This window comes from Epargyreus clarus, unplaced genomic scaffold (assembly GCF_041222505.1).
Source record: "Epargyreus clarus isolate Ecla_fem2 unplaced genomic scaffold, WU_Ecla_fem_2.2 ptg000012l, whole genome shotgun sequence".
NCBI classification, from domain to species: domain Eukaryota; kingdom Metazoa; phylum Arthropoda; class Insecta; order Lepidoptera; family Hesperiidae; genus Epargyreus; species Epargyreus clarus.
Window position 1 is genome coordinate 6340827 of NW_027332220.1, and position 15103 is coordinate 6355929.

At 34.6% G+C, this 15103-nt stretch overlaps 1 protein-coding gene across 3 annotated transcripts in view; it reads left to right on the forward strand.

Annotated features, from left to right (window-relative positions):
* Positions 1-15103, forward strand: part of Rilpl (Rab interacting lysosomal protein like) — a 42032-nt gene that overhangs the window by 8094 nt on the left and 18835 nt on the right. For all 3 annotated transcript variants that reach the window (XM_073078260.1, XM_073078261.1, XM_073078262.1), the window contains exon 3: positions 5331-5470. In XM_073078260.1, coding sequence (XP_072934361.1) covers positions 5331-5470 — 140 coding nt within the window. The remainder of the gene's footprint in view (positions 1-5330; positions 5471-15103) is intronic.

The window sequence follows — 15103 nt, forward strand, 5'->3', positions numbered from 1 at the left end:
CAAAGAATATTACTACTATTTGATAACCGGCAACTTTTTAAAATATTCGAAATCCGAAAAAAATCTGCAAACATTTCTCATAAATTTATCAACACATTTTAACAGCAAAACTTTACAATTAATATTTTAAAAATTTCAATGGTAATGTTATCAGCATTTTTTAGAAAACAATTGTGCTTTGCGTCAGAAACTATACTGAAATTAGTTTCACACTGTATTGTTAGATTCATACTATACGTAAATTATATTATAGATTACTAGCTGACCCGGCAAACGTTGTGTTGCCATATAAATAAAAAATATTAAGGGTGAACAACCCTAATCACTTAGGGGTATGGAAAATAGATACTAGCCGATTCTCAGACCTACTGTTTATGCATATAAAATTTGGTGAAAATCGGTGAAGCCGTTTCGGAGGAGTACGGTAACAAACATTGTGATACGAGAATTTTATATATAAGAATTATAGATAGATCAAAAATAAATCTTCGTAAACACTTCTTGTATATTGTTTTGCGTTTATTGATCACCTCTTGTAAGGGTCCAGCGCCGGTACTAGCCCTTGAAAAGATAGAGTGGGATTGTTTTATAGTACCTACCACTTGGACGCCCTCTGTCGCATAAATTTTATTTCGGTTTTATAAAATCTTTTTAACTGTAACTTGTCTTTCGTGTTTAGCTTATTAGCGCCCCTTGTCACCTGGTGCCTAATTCGACCACCCTTGTCGCTCATTCGCAAATTTGTAGGTTCGCTGGACTTTCGCCTGACGAATATTCGACACAATTACCGAGGTGCTGGTCAAATATTCTGTATTCGCTAATTCGTGACATCTCTACGAACAATAATATACCGCATGCAAAATTTTCCTACCACAAAGTTTACAAAGTTGTTATTATTTGATGGCATTGTTTTCTCAAGCCTGAATAAGGTGCTATAATTAGCACAGTTTATTATTCTTTACGTAGTTGTTACTTCATGAAGTGCCATGATTTTCAAATAAAAATATTATGGGGTATTAAATTTTGTTTGTACTTAAATATTAAATATTAAGTTTAATGGTGACGATCCAATACACACTTTTCTAAACAACAAAACAAATACCAAAACAGTCATATTTGCTAAAACTCATGGTAAAGGGTAACACAGTAGTGTTCGGCTTCAGGTGGAATAGAACCCGTCATGTATGTAGTTGGTGGTATACGTCCATGGGCGGCAGTGACCACTCATGTTAACTGCAAGCTCGTTCGTTTCTATAATACAATTATATAAAACTTGCTGAAAATACACTTCGATCAGTTTCTTTCTCCCCACGTATCAAAAATAAATAATCGTAATATTTCAATCTCAGATATTTCCATTATTTCGTCGAATAAGGCAAATTTATGTAAATTCGGAGTGATTCAGCTTAAGTTGAATCTACCCTTCGGGTTGAAGGATTCGATAATCGTATCAACTTAAGCAAAACACTCGATATTATAAGATTTCTTGGAAATATTAATATAATCTGAATTCTTTGATTCCTTGTACCCTGTTAAATGTACAGGAAAATTGTTGAATTTATGTTCTGAGCTAGATTTGAATTCGACGATATTTGAAAGTCATTCAGATGTTTTGGCCAAATTTGTATATTATCGAAATGATATTTTTCAATATTCCGATACTCGCTTACGATTTTATAAAATACAACTTCAAAGTTTGTGCAAGGAATATATTTTAATAATAATAGTGTACGATTGTTTATTTAAGTATTGCAGAGGAATGCAAGAGACACTGCAAAGTTTATTCTACTCAGATTTATTGTGTAATTTTCATTCAGTTTTCAGGAGCTGCTCTTGACTATGTAAATCTGTTGTTGGCATCAATTTCTCGTAGGCTATCTTCAATAAGCTTCGAACCGATGATAGTTTGCTGGTACTCTATATTTATTTATTGCTTCTCTCTTCAACGTGACGTTCTCGTAACATTCTAAATTTTATTATCAATAAAAAGATAAAATTGTAGCAGTGTCGTATAAATAAAATTATTCTTATGCTAAGTTTGTGAAGTACCTAATTTATTATGCTAAATTTGATTTATAATTTTTTTATTCGTTAGATTGGTTTTGCACAATTGGTTGGTAATGCACAAATTTAATTGTAACGTATTGATTACCATATCGATACTATCACTCGATTATCGATACAATTGTAATGCAAATTGCATTCGCTTTTAATGGACTGACTCATTAAAATAGTATTATATTGATGCATAAGGTAATTAAAACTGTTCATTGTGTTTCATAATTGTTATCGAGTAAAATGCACGCACTATCAACTTAGTTTTAGGACATATTTCCTCTCCCGCGGGTTTACGTACTCACGCGCGTCCCGATCATTCGTGGACCACTGGCATTCCTTCTTGTGTGACGCGTGTATGAGCGTAAATATTTATGACAAGAAAAGCTCCCTTAGAAAATTTTCTTTCGTGTTTAGCTTATTAGCGCCCCTTGCCATCTGGTGCCTAATTCGACCACCCTTGTCGCTCATCCGCAAACTTGTAGGTTCGCTAACCTTTCGTGTGTCGAATTTTCGACACAGTTACAGAATATTTCCAAGAATTTCCAGAAAAGCTCCCTTAGAATTATTGTTGTGTATCTCAATTGTAAGTCACGTAAGGTTGATGGCATTTAGTTGTTAATAATAATGATAAGACGATTTTTCTTGTCTTGTATGCTTACGTCCGCACGCGCGTCCTAACTACGGACGGGACACTTAAATCGTTGTCGTTAATATGCGTGACAGGAAAAGCGTCCTCGTAATTATTATTTATTATTGTGTATCTCATGTGTATGTCATATTCAGAAGGACAAGGTTGAAGGCATCGTTGATAATAACGTCAAGATGCTTTTTGTGTCCCGCGTGTGAAAGCACCATAAGAATTAATATTTTGTATCATAATAAGTAACGCAAGGTAGAAAACATTAAGAATATGATGCGTGTAGTACATTAAGTTAAGCACCATTCTCAGAGTAAAGTCCTAGTACATGCACAAGGTTGTCATGGCAACCCGGAACGTGTAAAGCGAGGTTCAATACCAGCTGAAACTTGCAACTGAACATTCTAGAAGCCACCCGACACTGATGGTTTCCATTGTAATACGTGAATGCGTCATTAAGTACTTGTCGCTTGATGTGTGAGGCATTGTGTTTGTGATGTACATTCTTGTTCGGAGAGGAAAAACTAGGTGGATAGCATACGAGTATAGGAGAATTTTAAGTAGTGTTCCATCGTCAATGATATTACGCTATACAAAGAAATCTCTCTTATTATTTAGAGGATTATGCTAGAATTTTATGAATAGGGGACTGTTCGTATTAAAAAGGGCTTTTTATTTTTGGGTGACATTTTTATGATGTGTATTACTTGCAGGCGATAGGTTTTAAACGCCAAAGAAACTTCAATCATAATTAGTCATGTTTTATTACAATTTAAACTAATATTGAAAAAAATAACGTTTAAATTGTATGTGCCCGGGAAATGAATCTGGAACCTTCCGCGGACTACGTCGAATTGAACATCAAAGTTCTGCCATCATTTTGAATTTTAGAACACTTCTGTGAAAATGACTGTATTGATATAGGTATGAAGCACTAAAATCATTATCACCTATTTGCGAGAGTGATCTTTTCTCGTAATCTTTAAAAGGAACCGTCAATCCTTATCGTTACATAAAAGGCCGATTGTAAGTCAAGTATTGATTTAGATCTGTATGCAAAATGTATCTTATAGAAATAACCTTGTAGAAGTATTAACACACATGTGCATACTTTTATGTTTAAGCTTCAAATATATTAGTTATTACCTATACGTACTTTGAAAAATCGGTATACATCGGCATCAATCAATAATGTATATAACCAGACAAATATCAAAGGAGATAAAATTATTTTAATGAAAAACGCTATATATAAAGGTAATTGATTAAAGTTAATCTAAAAATTATATTAACTGAGTGGGAAGTCATATTTTTTACACTCTTGTCAGAGCGGTCGTGGTCATTATGTGGTCCTAGTGGCACACTTAACAATACGCCGCCATTCGCTTCTTGTTGCCGCTTTCCTGGTGCATTCATGTAGTGGGGCATTCACTATAATCTTGATCTGGTTAGTCCATCGCATAGGTGATCTGCCTCGAGGTCTTGTAGCTTCGCTTTTGCCTTGGACTCATACTCATAATGATACATACATAATAATGATTATTGTTTATCGCATATTATGTACGCACGAAATAACTTTTAAAGATGACAATACTCAACCCAGTAGCGAAATTGGCTGGCGACCAAAGGCGTGTTTCGTTTAGGAATTGTCTACTTGCTTGAACTGTTGAATACTGAAATTTTGGACAACTAAATGGCTATTGTGTAGCCAAATAGACAATTTTATAGTTTTATGTTCTATGTAGTTTCATTTTGATTAAGGTTTATTGTACTGAGTTGGTACTGAACTACGTAGTCAGAGTTTAACTTTGTCGTTTGTATTCCAACTCTATAGATAAATTAATTTAAAGATAAATATTTTTGTTTGTTTTTTAACTATGATGATATATAGACATGTCGCAGAAAATTGTGACTACAACTTATGCTAATTTATTCAGGAGTATTTTAAATAATTATTTGGTTAAAAATAACCTATGATTACAAAGTACTAAGAACAATTAATGCTGTGTTTATGCCCGCATTTATCCTTCAATGACGCCCACATGTCCCATGACCTAGCAATTTTATCAGTGGAATTTGTGGAAAATAAATAAATTACGATAAAAAATAATGAAACGTCTAAATATTGTGTCTATTAGCAACTATTTTTTTAGTTTACTTTTTGAACTTGGAGTTTCACACAATTTTACCACATTATAGGGTTGACTTGTAGATTCAATGCAACGGCAACTAAGAATGGTTTTTAGCACTTTTATCATAGATTAACTTTTATAATAAAAAGGATAAGCGCAGTTTTTATAATTTATAATTTAAGAGTAGCAGACGAGCATGCAGCACACCCGACGATAAGTGGCTACTGCCGCCCAGGGACATCTGTAATCAACCCCAGATAAGATAAGATTCCTACCAGTGATCGGCCATAGTTGCGCCGCTCCCCCTGAGGACTGAGCTGAAACGCCTTAGAGAAGTATGCCTCTCTTGCCACAGCCTTCAAACCAGAACACAGCAGCGCTTACCACTGCTGTTATTAAGCAGAAATATGCTTGGCGTTGATGCCGCCGGAGTCGAACTACGGAGGGTTCTAAACCCTCTAACAAATCTAAACTAGAAGTAACCATATATAATTGTGTCTCAGGCACGAGCGCCCCACCATCCCCGGCGAGGGAACACGACCAAGAGGTGCTGTCGCGTTTAAGCAGCACTGCGGAGAAGCAGCGCGCCACACTACGACTGCAAGAGCTGCAGCTACAAGAGAAACAACAGCTTCTTGATAGCGTGAGTAGATTTTTAGAAATAGTAATCTGGGGGCACGGTAGTGCCCTTGCCAAGTCGAATTATTTTAACAGAATACCAAGTAATAGGTTGTCATTATGTCAATCCATCGCATAAAATTTTTCGTGTGCGACTTTATTAATTTTTTGTTACCACTAGTCGCTTGGACAGTATTTTAATATTACACTGTCTCAAATCTCAAGTTTGTTATAGGCAATTTTAACTGAAATTGTATTTTAATTGTTGAAATCGAGCGGTACTTTTTAGGTAGTGAAGTTTTTGAAGGTTTTTGGAAAAACTGACGAGAGTGAATATTTGCAAACATACAAATAAAACGACACCATAAAGTCGGCTAGGATATCCTGCGAGGCTTGCAGAAAAACCATTTTTTTTATGTTATGATACTTTTTGTTCGTTCTTTTATTAAAAATACGACAAAAAAGTCTAACCTCATACATGCGTACAGTATGATAATTCATATTCATATCAATTTTTTTCTCGTTTACGCGTTTAGTGATGCTTGTGAACTTTGGAAGAACTCTTGTGGTTTGACCGTGAAAGCATCATCGTAGAACCTATTTCCATTTTAAAACTATTGTGTAGTTTATTGTGGTGTGATGGGTGTGGTTAGACGTGTCATTTCGACTTACTTTTTTTATAATAGCATAGGAGTAGCAGACGAGCATACAGTCCACCTGATGGTAAGTGGCTACTGCCGCCCATGGACATCTGTAATCAACCCCAGATAGGATTAGATATTCCTACCTGAGGTCGGTCCTAGATGCGCCGCTAACCCTGAGGACTAAGCTGGAACGCCTCGGAAAAGTCTGTCTCCCTAACCACACCCTTCAAACCGGAACACAGCAGCGCCTAACACTACTATTATTAGGTAGAAATAGGTGTGGCGGTGGTACCGCCGGTGCCCACAAAGGGTTCTACCACCTTCGATCTACTTAACTGTATTACTTTACTATGACTGTCATATTTGGAAAGGGAACTTACAGACTTGACTTTCCAAATCCAAATATATGCATAAATTAAAAATACTAATTGTAAATTTTTACAAAACTTGGAATTTTTTCCTCTATATTTATATCAAGAGGTAACCTTGCCACTTTGAACGATAATAACGTGGTTAAAACGCGTCATAACGTTTCACTTGTGTGTAGAGATGGGCAGAGGGTTTAAACCCAATGGGTGGATACGGGTTTAAACCGGGTATTTTGGGTGAAATAGGGTTTAAACCCAAATAAACACCCAAACAGCGGGTGTAAACTATTGTCATTCATATTTTTATTTTCTTCGTATAATATCATTTTTAAAATAATATTGTAAACAATTCACTAAATATGCACTCTAAAAGCCCATATTTCATTTAACTACGCTGTTATAGTCCATTCGGATGTGTTACATTTGGGTTGCAATTTTCGAAGACCCAATTTTATTTTATAGATGTCAATGATTAGTGTAAAGGACTTAGTGTACAGTTAAATCCTAATTTGTGGAGTCCCAACTGTTGTCCCTCGGCCGCCATCTTGAAAGAAGGGGCACAAAGCGTTTTTACGCTCTACCAGGCAAACTATTTGTCGCACAGAAATTTAGTAAGAACAATTATGGTTTCAAATTGATTTATCTATAATTTTAGTTCTATAACTTTTTGTCGTTAAACAAAAAATAACAAAGTTAATAACAATAACAGATTAAACTTTGGGAAGACTTTTTTTTAACTTTTTTCTACTTAATTTACTGAAAATGACATTGAAACATTTTGATAGAGGAGTTTTTATAGTCCGGTCAATTTAGACATAAAAATAGTAATCAAATATCATAAAGCTAAATTTCCGTAGAGACCTTGGGTTTACCATCACAAGTAAAGTTCCAAAAGTCCTCATCGATGTGTGTCGGCACTTATTCGGGGTCAAACGTCAAAATTTTCGGGTTTCTGGATTTTTCTCGAAAACGGTAAATTTTATCGAAAAGTACTTTGGACCAAAGTTGTAGCACATAAAATTTTCTATAAAATAATGTTTATAATTTTTTTCTTAAAGCTATAATTATTAAGATATTACGTAAGAATTAGAAGAGAGGTATATTTATGTGTTTTAGTTGTGCGCTATTTGTTTCGTCAAACAAATAATAATTAAAAAGGTAATAAAAATAGATGAACCCCTAAAAATGTAATATTTACAAATGTAAAAACATTAGAAATACAGTAAAAACTTATAGTATATCTATTAAATAAACATTTGAACTGTTTTAAAAGCTTTGTGTAGATTTTATTAACTCATTTTATAAACACCCAAATAAATACCCAGTGGGAGGAAATAAACGGGTATTTATTGGGTTTAAACCCTGCACAGGGTTTAAACCGGGTTCTTTGCCCATCTCTACTTGTGTGTGTGCAATGTAAGCATTGCTAGTGTATTTGCGACTTTTCACATTTGAGTTCTAAAATAGGGCTTAAGTCTTTTCACGTGAGAAATAAGCACCGCCGGCGAATGTCGACCTTCCGACTTTATCCATCCTTTCACTAGAGATCAGGCATTCACTCGGCTTTCTTTAAAACGTTTGAAATGTTATATCTTTTCGAAGTGCATTAAGCTTAGGTTACAATATGAAACGGTATTTTGAAGTGGGATTTTTAAATGTAATGTAAGGTATATCGCGGTAGAATATTACGCTTGAGTTTTAGATACGGATATGGTGGTATATTCAAATCTGCCTCAGTTTGATAGAAAAAGATTAATTTCTATAAAATAAACAGACTATATATATAGCATGTATGAATATCTTTTGTGTAATCCTATAAGTACCATTTTCAATAATAGAGGGAAAAAACACCTTTGAAAAATACGTTTAATATTCCTCTATTATTTTGATTACTATTTTTTATACATTTACATATCCATCATTGTAACACATAAATATGACATTTATGTGTTACAATGATGGATAAGTAAATTTAACATTTCAACTAAATAACTATTAGGCCTTAAACCAGTCCCTTAGAGCCCTTTAGACGAACGTACAGTCTAGATTTATTTATATACGTAATCCAAAAAGGGATAGAGCGATGTATTTTCACCTAAATAGCGATATATATTAACTAACACGCGCCATAGATAACTCCCAACTTCAATAACAGCTCTTGAATACACAAATTGGTTTCAAGTACCGAGCCATTGAACCATCAAACAAGCCTGTGATAATGAGCGCGAACGCTTTAACATTTTGTCATATGTTTTGCAAACATTACACATGTGCGAATGTAGACCAAACGGGTAATTGCGAGTACCTCAGATACGGTTGCTTAACAGTAGTGCCCAGTGTAATCCATTCATTGTATGCAATTTAACATAATTATATAATCGTGTCTTTGCGTTGTAACAATATGTTATTGGTGTTGCCATTACACTTAAATGTTACTACACTTATGATCCAAAGATAATATTGTAGTAATTGTTTCTGTAAGTATTGTAAAGTATCAAATTCTGTTTAAGTATTGAATGTCTTTGATTATCCAACAACAGTTGTAGTATAAGAAATTTGGTCATTTGTCGTGGTCCTAAATAGCACCATTCCCTGTATTCCCGTAGGTATTGTTGACGGCGATTAAGGAAAAAATGCGATTGCATTTCACGCAATTTGATGTGACGTTCAATACACTGTGACAATATTTAAAAAATCTAAACAGCGGCCTCTAAATACGTTTATGCCATTGATTTACAAGGGCTATCCGCTGGATAGTATCTTTCGATCACCAATACGTCAGACCAAACGTAGTGACTACGGAAAATCTAGACAGGGGAGGCCTGATACCAGTCGAGAACTTATAGGGATTATCGAATAGATTGCTTGTCGTTGTTATCTAGTGCGGTTACCTGTAACCATAGCTAAGTGGGGAAACTTACATTCAACAGTAGACTATAAAGGTTCTTGGATGATAAATCAATTGTATTGATTATAGTATTGTAATAAATATTTTTGATGTATATCTTGAGGAGGACTTCAAAAGGACTGTTGGATAAGATGGATGGATAATATTCAAAATCTCCTTTAGAAAGCGAATCTTTATCCAAACAACATCCACGCCTGGTCTCAAATAGCGTCATACGCCCTTGTAGCATATGACGTCACTAGGTGGGTAAACTTAAGTTTATGTCTCTTTTACCTTTAGTACAGGCAACTAAACGGGAACGGTCTATTTAACCCCGATAGGGTGTAAAGTTTAATGTTATCCCAGCAACCTAGGTTTATTGCTAGGGCAATTCTGATCCACGTACAAAGTCGATAAAATGGTACGTGGAAGATTATAGGTAACATGAGTAAGCGAATTACAATTTGTACTGTATATTTTAGTACCATTCACTTAAATCTAGACGCACGGTAGTGCGTCTACCAAATTCAGGTCATACTTAAATTAGTAGATATTGATGTTCCAGAGATATATTTTATAGAAGTTAGAAAATAGTGCAAATGTCGACGGACACTGGTCTGACACGCAAAGGATTCCGTGTTCGATCTCGGCCAGACATATCCAAATGATGAATGAATGAAGGAATGTTTGTGTATTCGTCTTTGTGCATGTTTATAGCAGCCACGAAACAGGGAATGCTAATATGGGACTGTAAATGTAGGAAGAGACTTAAAAAACCTATGAGCCACTGCTAGACACAGGTCTCTTCCCACGACTGCTAAAGGCATGGAGCATACTCATGTTAAGATGAATATAACGAATTATTACAGTGCAAAATAAAAAAATTAAACGTACCCAAATCGTTTTGTAAATTCCGTAAATGTTTATGTATATGCGTCAATAATATGAATATGAATAAGATAATAACAAGCTCTTTTACTATTACAATTTTAGTTTCTAATTAAAATTTATTCAAAGTGACTTAGTTGGTTAATTTCTTTAAAGCTAACATCATCTTGTATGCAGAAACTATCTCACACTCACATAATATAATAATGAGAATCGACTTCGGATGTGTGAGAAGAAAATACATATTTATGCAACGCTACGATATGAATTTTAAATTTATTACGAGACATGCATCACACATCTCATTTTACTTTATAAGTAAGTTTTTGCTACATATGAATTTAGATGAGTATGAGCGTCGAGAATTGATCCGAGGTTTTTGTTTACGTAATATGTTTTTTATCGTTATTGGAACAATTGTACTTTGAATCTGCTGATACGAATTCTGAAAACATTGTAGTCTCCTTTTGTGATCGGATCTATACAATATTATCGTCAAACTTAATTTCTGATAACTATCTCATAGAAGTAGCGATCGAGCATGTGTGTAATAAAGTTCAACATTAGGTGTAATTCACCTAATGTGAAAAGGTAACTGATGCGTTTGGACGTCGGTAATATATTTCAATGACGTTCAAAAAGAGGTGTAAAGAATTTATTTTGAATAAAATATTTTTGATTTGATTTGAATACAGGCCGAGATTCCTACCTGTTATCGTTCACAGCTTCATTACATGAAAATATAGTGGAGCAGCTCAGAAAGAAAATCTGCCCTACCGCGCCCTTTAAACAAGAACATGCTACACTATAAGGCAGAAATTCAAAAGATCTTTTCAAGTCCGACGGGCACTTCCTGAGATTAGCGCGTTTTAAAAAACGAACAGACGAAATTAAAAAGGTTTCAAAACAAGATTATAATAACGCGATATATTTTATTCTCAGACAACCTTTTCATTTGATACATAGGGAACATGGGGGTACATAAAAAAATTAAATTAAATTACTGCGTTATATTAGGGCGTCCAGTGTCATTCAAAGGAAAAGTGTGCGCTGACGTGCGTCAAGCTCATCTGGGCAGAGCGGACGGGGCAACGCGTTGAGAGGACACCGGTTGGTGATCTCGGAGCTCTCTACGCAGCGCCGGGCGGCACCGGGTACCTTTTGAAGGTTTCCCCCTCGTAAAAAAAAAGTCATCACACCACTATCCTCGGCAATCTACAGTATTATTCAGATAAAAAAGTCATAAAATCGTTGGGCGCAGTGTAACCTGAGTAAATACTACACCGGAACACAAAAACGGTCATTCTCTAGCTTTTATAATATTGGTATTAGAGACGTATTGTGTCTTCGAGGAAAACAATAAAGCATTATTGGCACATTATGTAATATGGCCAGACATTTCTAACGTGGGTCTGTATTGTAGTGAAAGTGATTCTCTGTAAAAGTAACGTCGGTTTACACTTGTCCAACCGATCGGTCGAGTTTGACCTGTTCGTTCACGCGAGTCAGTCCATACTTGATTTTAAAGGGTGGGTTATGTCTTTAAATTCAGGGCTGGTGTCTTTAATTAATACGATTTACTTGGGTAAAAATTGAATAGCCTTAAACATTTGTATAGTTCATTGTAATTTAACATTAATTGATCTCATATTTATATTGATTCATAACATTGCAACTGCATTCTTGTCTAAGCTTAAATTTAATAAATCATAATAATATAATTAAAATGAATGTTATATACATACTTTAGTGAAATACTTAGGCAACCGGTTAAAGTGGTTGAAGAGGTATTCCGAACCCCCAAGGGCTTTGCGAGTTGAAGAGGGACGAAGATTTTTTGTTTTATGTACCTTATATTCTTTCATATGAATTTAGTAAAAAGTTGTTCGTCATTAAACTTACATTGTGTTTATTTGTATCGAAGTTTAGATATTGTCATTTATTGAAATGAATGCAACCCTCCGTGCAACTACGGTGTAATGTAAACTATAAGTATGATTGTGTTTCCAAGACATAAAAGGAAAAGTAATTACCGCATAGCATTTATTTTACGCATCATGCGTTTCAATGAGTCTTGGGTAAGACTTGACTGATTCGTTGCGATTTATATACCATTGTACATACAATAATAATATGGATTGTCGTGAGCTAATATGAATTGTCGTTAGAAATATAATATGTTTGTATAAGTGTTATTGAACTCGTTCGTATTTTGAATTGTCTTTCTATTTCATACTATTTTTATATTGTTTAGTGGCTCAACATGGTTTAGTTATACAAGTACTTAATATGATTTTAATTTCATATTATCTATGGTGCATTTGGATGTGACTTTGGTAGACATGTCGACTAACTTAAATCCTGAAAATTAAAATCAAGTAATTATGTTGGACTTGGTTAATTATGTTGTATGACAAGTTGAAATACTTAGTTATTACGTCAAGAATTTTAAATCCACGTCATCCTTTGAACGTCATTTCCATTAAAATCAGCGTAGGAAAGCCCTTAGTAGAAATGGGGAAATGGATGGAATGGAATGGGATAAGAGGACGTTCTCATGTTTCTAGATTATAACAACCATTGTCTTGTGTTGGGTTGGAATTAGACAATGCATTTACCACACACACAGTACAGGCACTCTTGACCTATAAAGTTGGATGAATGACTTCAAGACGGAAGAGTCTGGTTTTAGAACGCAAAAATAACCTAGCGACAAGTCTTACATGAAGCACTGGATAGACATGGTGCACAACACAAGTTGTCAACCCATTACTGCTCGTTTGCCAAGTGCGATTTGGTAGATTTCACACACCTTTGAGATTTTATTTTAAAGAACTATGTGGTGTGTAGGATTTTTTGCGATATTTTTCTTCACCGTTATTACAAGTGATTTTAATTTCTGTGCTTATTAGAACTTTGAATATCAGAGAAACGGTTGAGTAAAAAACTTGTCCACTTGACTATCATTGCTTATACAAGTGACAAACTAGAAATGTAAACAATTTGGAATATTCTCAAACATTTAAATATTTAAATGGAACCAGCAAGATTAACCTAGTTTTGGCCACGTTATAACTAATCAAGTTACACGGGCAGTCGTTGCCAAAGTTTGAGAAGCGCATCTGTTTAATAAAATTACAGTACGAGCGCGAGGGAATCGCATTTTGTCGGTTAATTATATAATTTCATTCACAATAGCCCGTAATACGATCGCCTTAGTAGTTATTATCGCTTGTAATGGAAAGATGAAGACTAATGAACCAACAATGAACGTTCGAGGCTTCGAATTATATTCGGTTGTAATTAGATCCGCAAAATGGTTGAACATGTACTCATTATACCTACAGGTATACAACGCGTTTGTTGTTTCATTAGGGAATCTGATAGTGAACGTTTTAGGCTTTAACATATTATACAATAATAGTCAAATAAAAACAATTATTATTTTACTCATTTCATGAAACGAATAGTTTTTATTGCGATGTATCCTATAAGTCTACACGACAATGACATCTGTCCAGCTCAGAGCTCCATATTATTATTCCATTATTATCTAATTTACAGCTCAATTTTCTCAGTGGCAATAGTCAGTTTAGTTACAAAATGTAACTCTTACATTAAGAGAACAAGTTGATAAAAAGTTGTAACGTATGTAAGAGAATATACTTCTATTTGTTATAGTCTTAAAAACATACACTATATAAGATTTGTAATATAGGAGTAATAGGAAAAAAAATGATAATGTTGCGCGCCGGAAAACTAATTTGAAATAAAATCGTTCTCACATATTCGATATTTGCGAAAGTTATGATTTACGAGTTCATCTCTTGCCAAGTTTTAAATGGGAATGGCACACGTTAGGGTATTTTTATTTTACTTATAGAATGTATTACTAACATTTGGAGAACATTAACATTAACATTGACATTGTCAGCTAAATAGCTCAAAATTACTATCGTAAAGTAGTAATGTAAATGTAATGTAAGCAAAAGTATGATAATATCGATCTATCATATCACATCATATTGACTTTTCTACATCTTAATACACCCATTCGTTAATGGGGTATACTTAATACACTTATTTTGTAATTACCAAAACATTTTTTATTAGTTCATAGTGTAGATTATAATATAATTGGGAGTACACGCCGAAGTTTCGTGTAGCATGCACATTGCCTCTGAAATTTGGTGGAAGCACAGGCGTGCGTCTAGATTAAATCCATTCTTTGTAGAGACAAATAACTACGACAAATATTGACAACAGCGTTTCGCGTGATTGTGTCTATACTGCATCACGTTTTGCCGTCTTGCTGTATTCGGTGGCTGTATCAAAAACGCGCGTTTTCGCCAAATATTAATATTGCATCGCGTTTTTCGCGTTCAATTGTTAAAAGTAGCGACACTGCAACGTGTGCGGGGTTGTTGCGTTTGACCGCTGCATCTAACTTCTCCAAAACAACTAAATTGTCGATCACAATGCTAAAAGTAGCTTAATAAAATGTCCTTGCAGTGCCAATTCAGATATTATTTATCCTATTAACGATAACGGTGCACTGATTACTATCTTATCCAATCTTAAATTTACAAGGGCATATGCTCGGCGTGATTTGAATATTTTTCGATTTGATTTCCGATATCTGGTAATCTACTAAAATAATAAAAAAATACACGGTCATAACAGGAGTGGCGGACCGATTGTTCGAATCACAAGCATATACTTAAAATTTTAAGTTATGTGCGTATTAAAGTAAAGGAAAACATCGTGTTAAAAAGATATGTGAAGTTTTCCAATACGCAATTGGCTAGCGTGGTTGACTATGGCTCACTCTAAGACGAGACCCATGTCTAGCACTGGGGCATGTATGGATT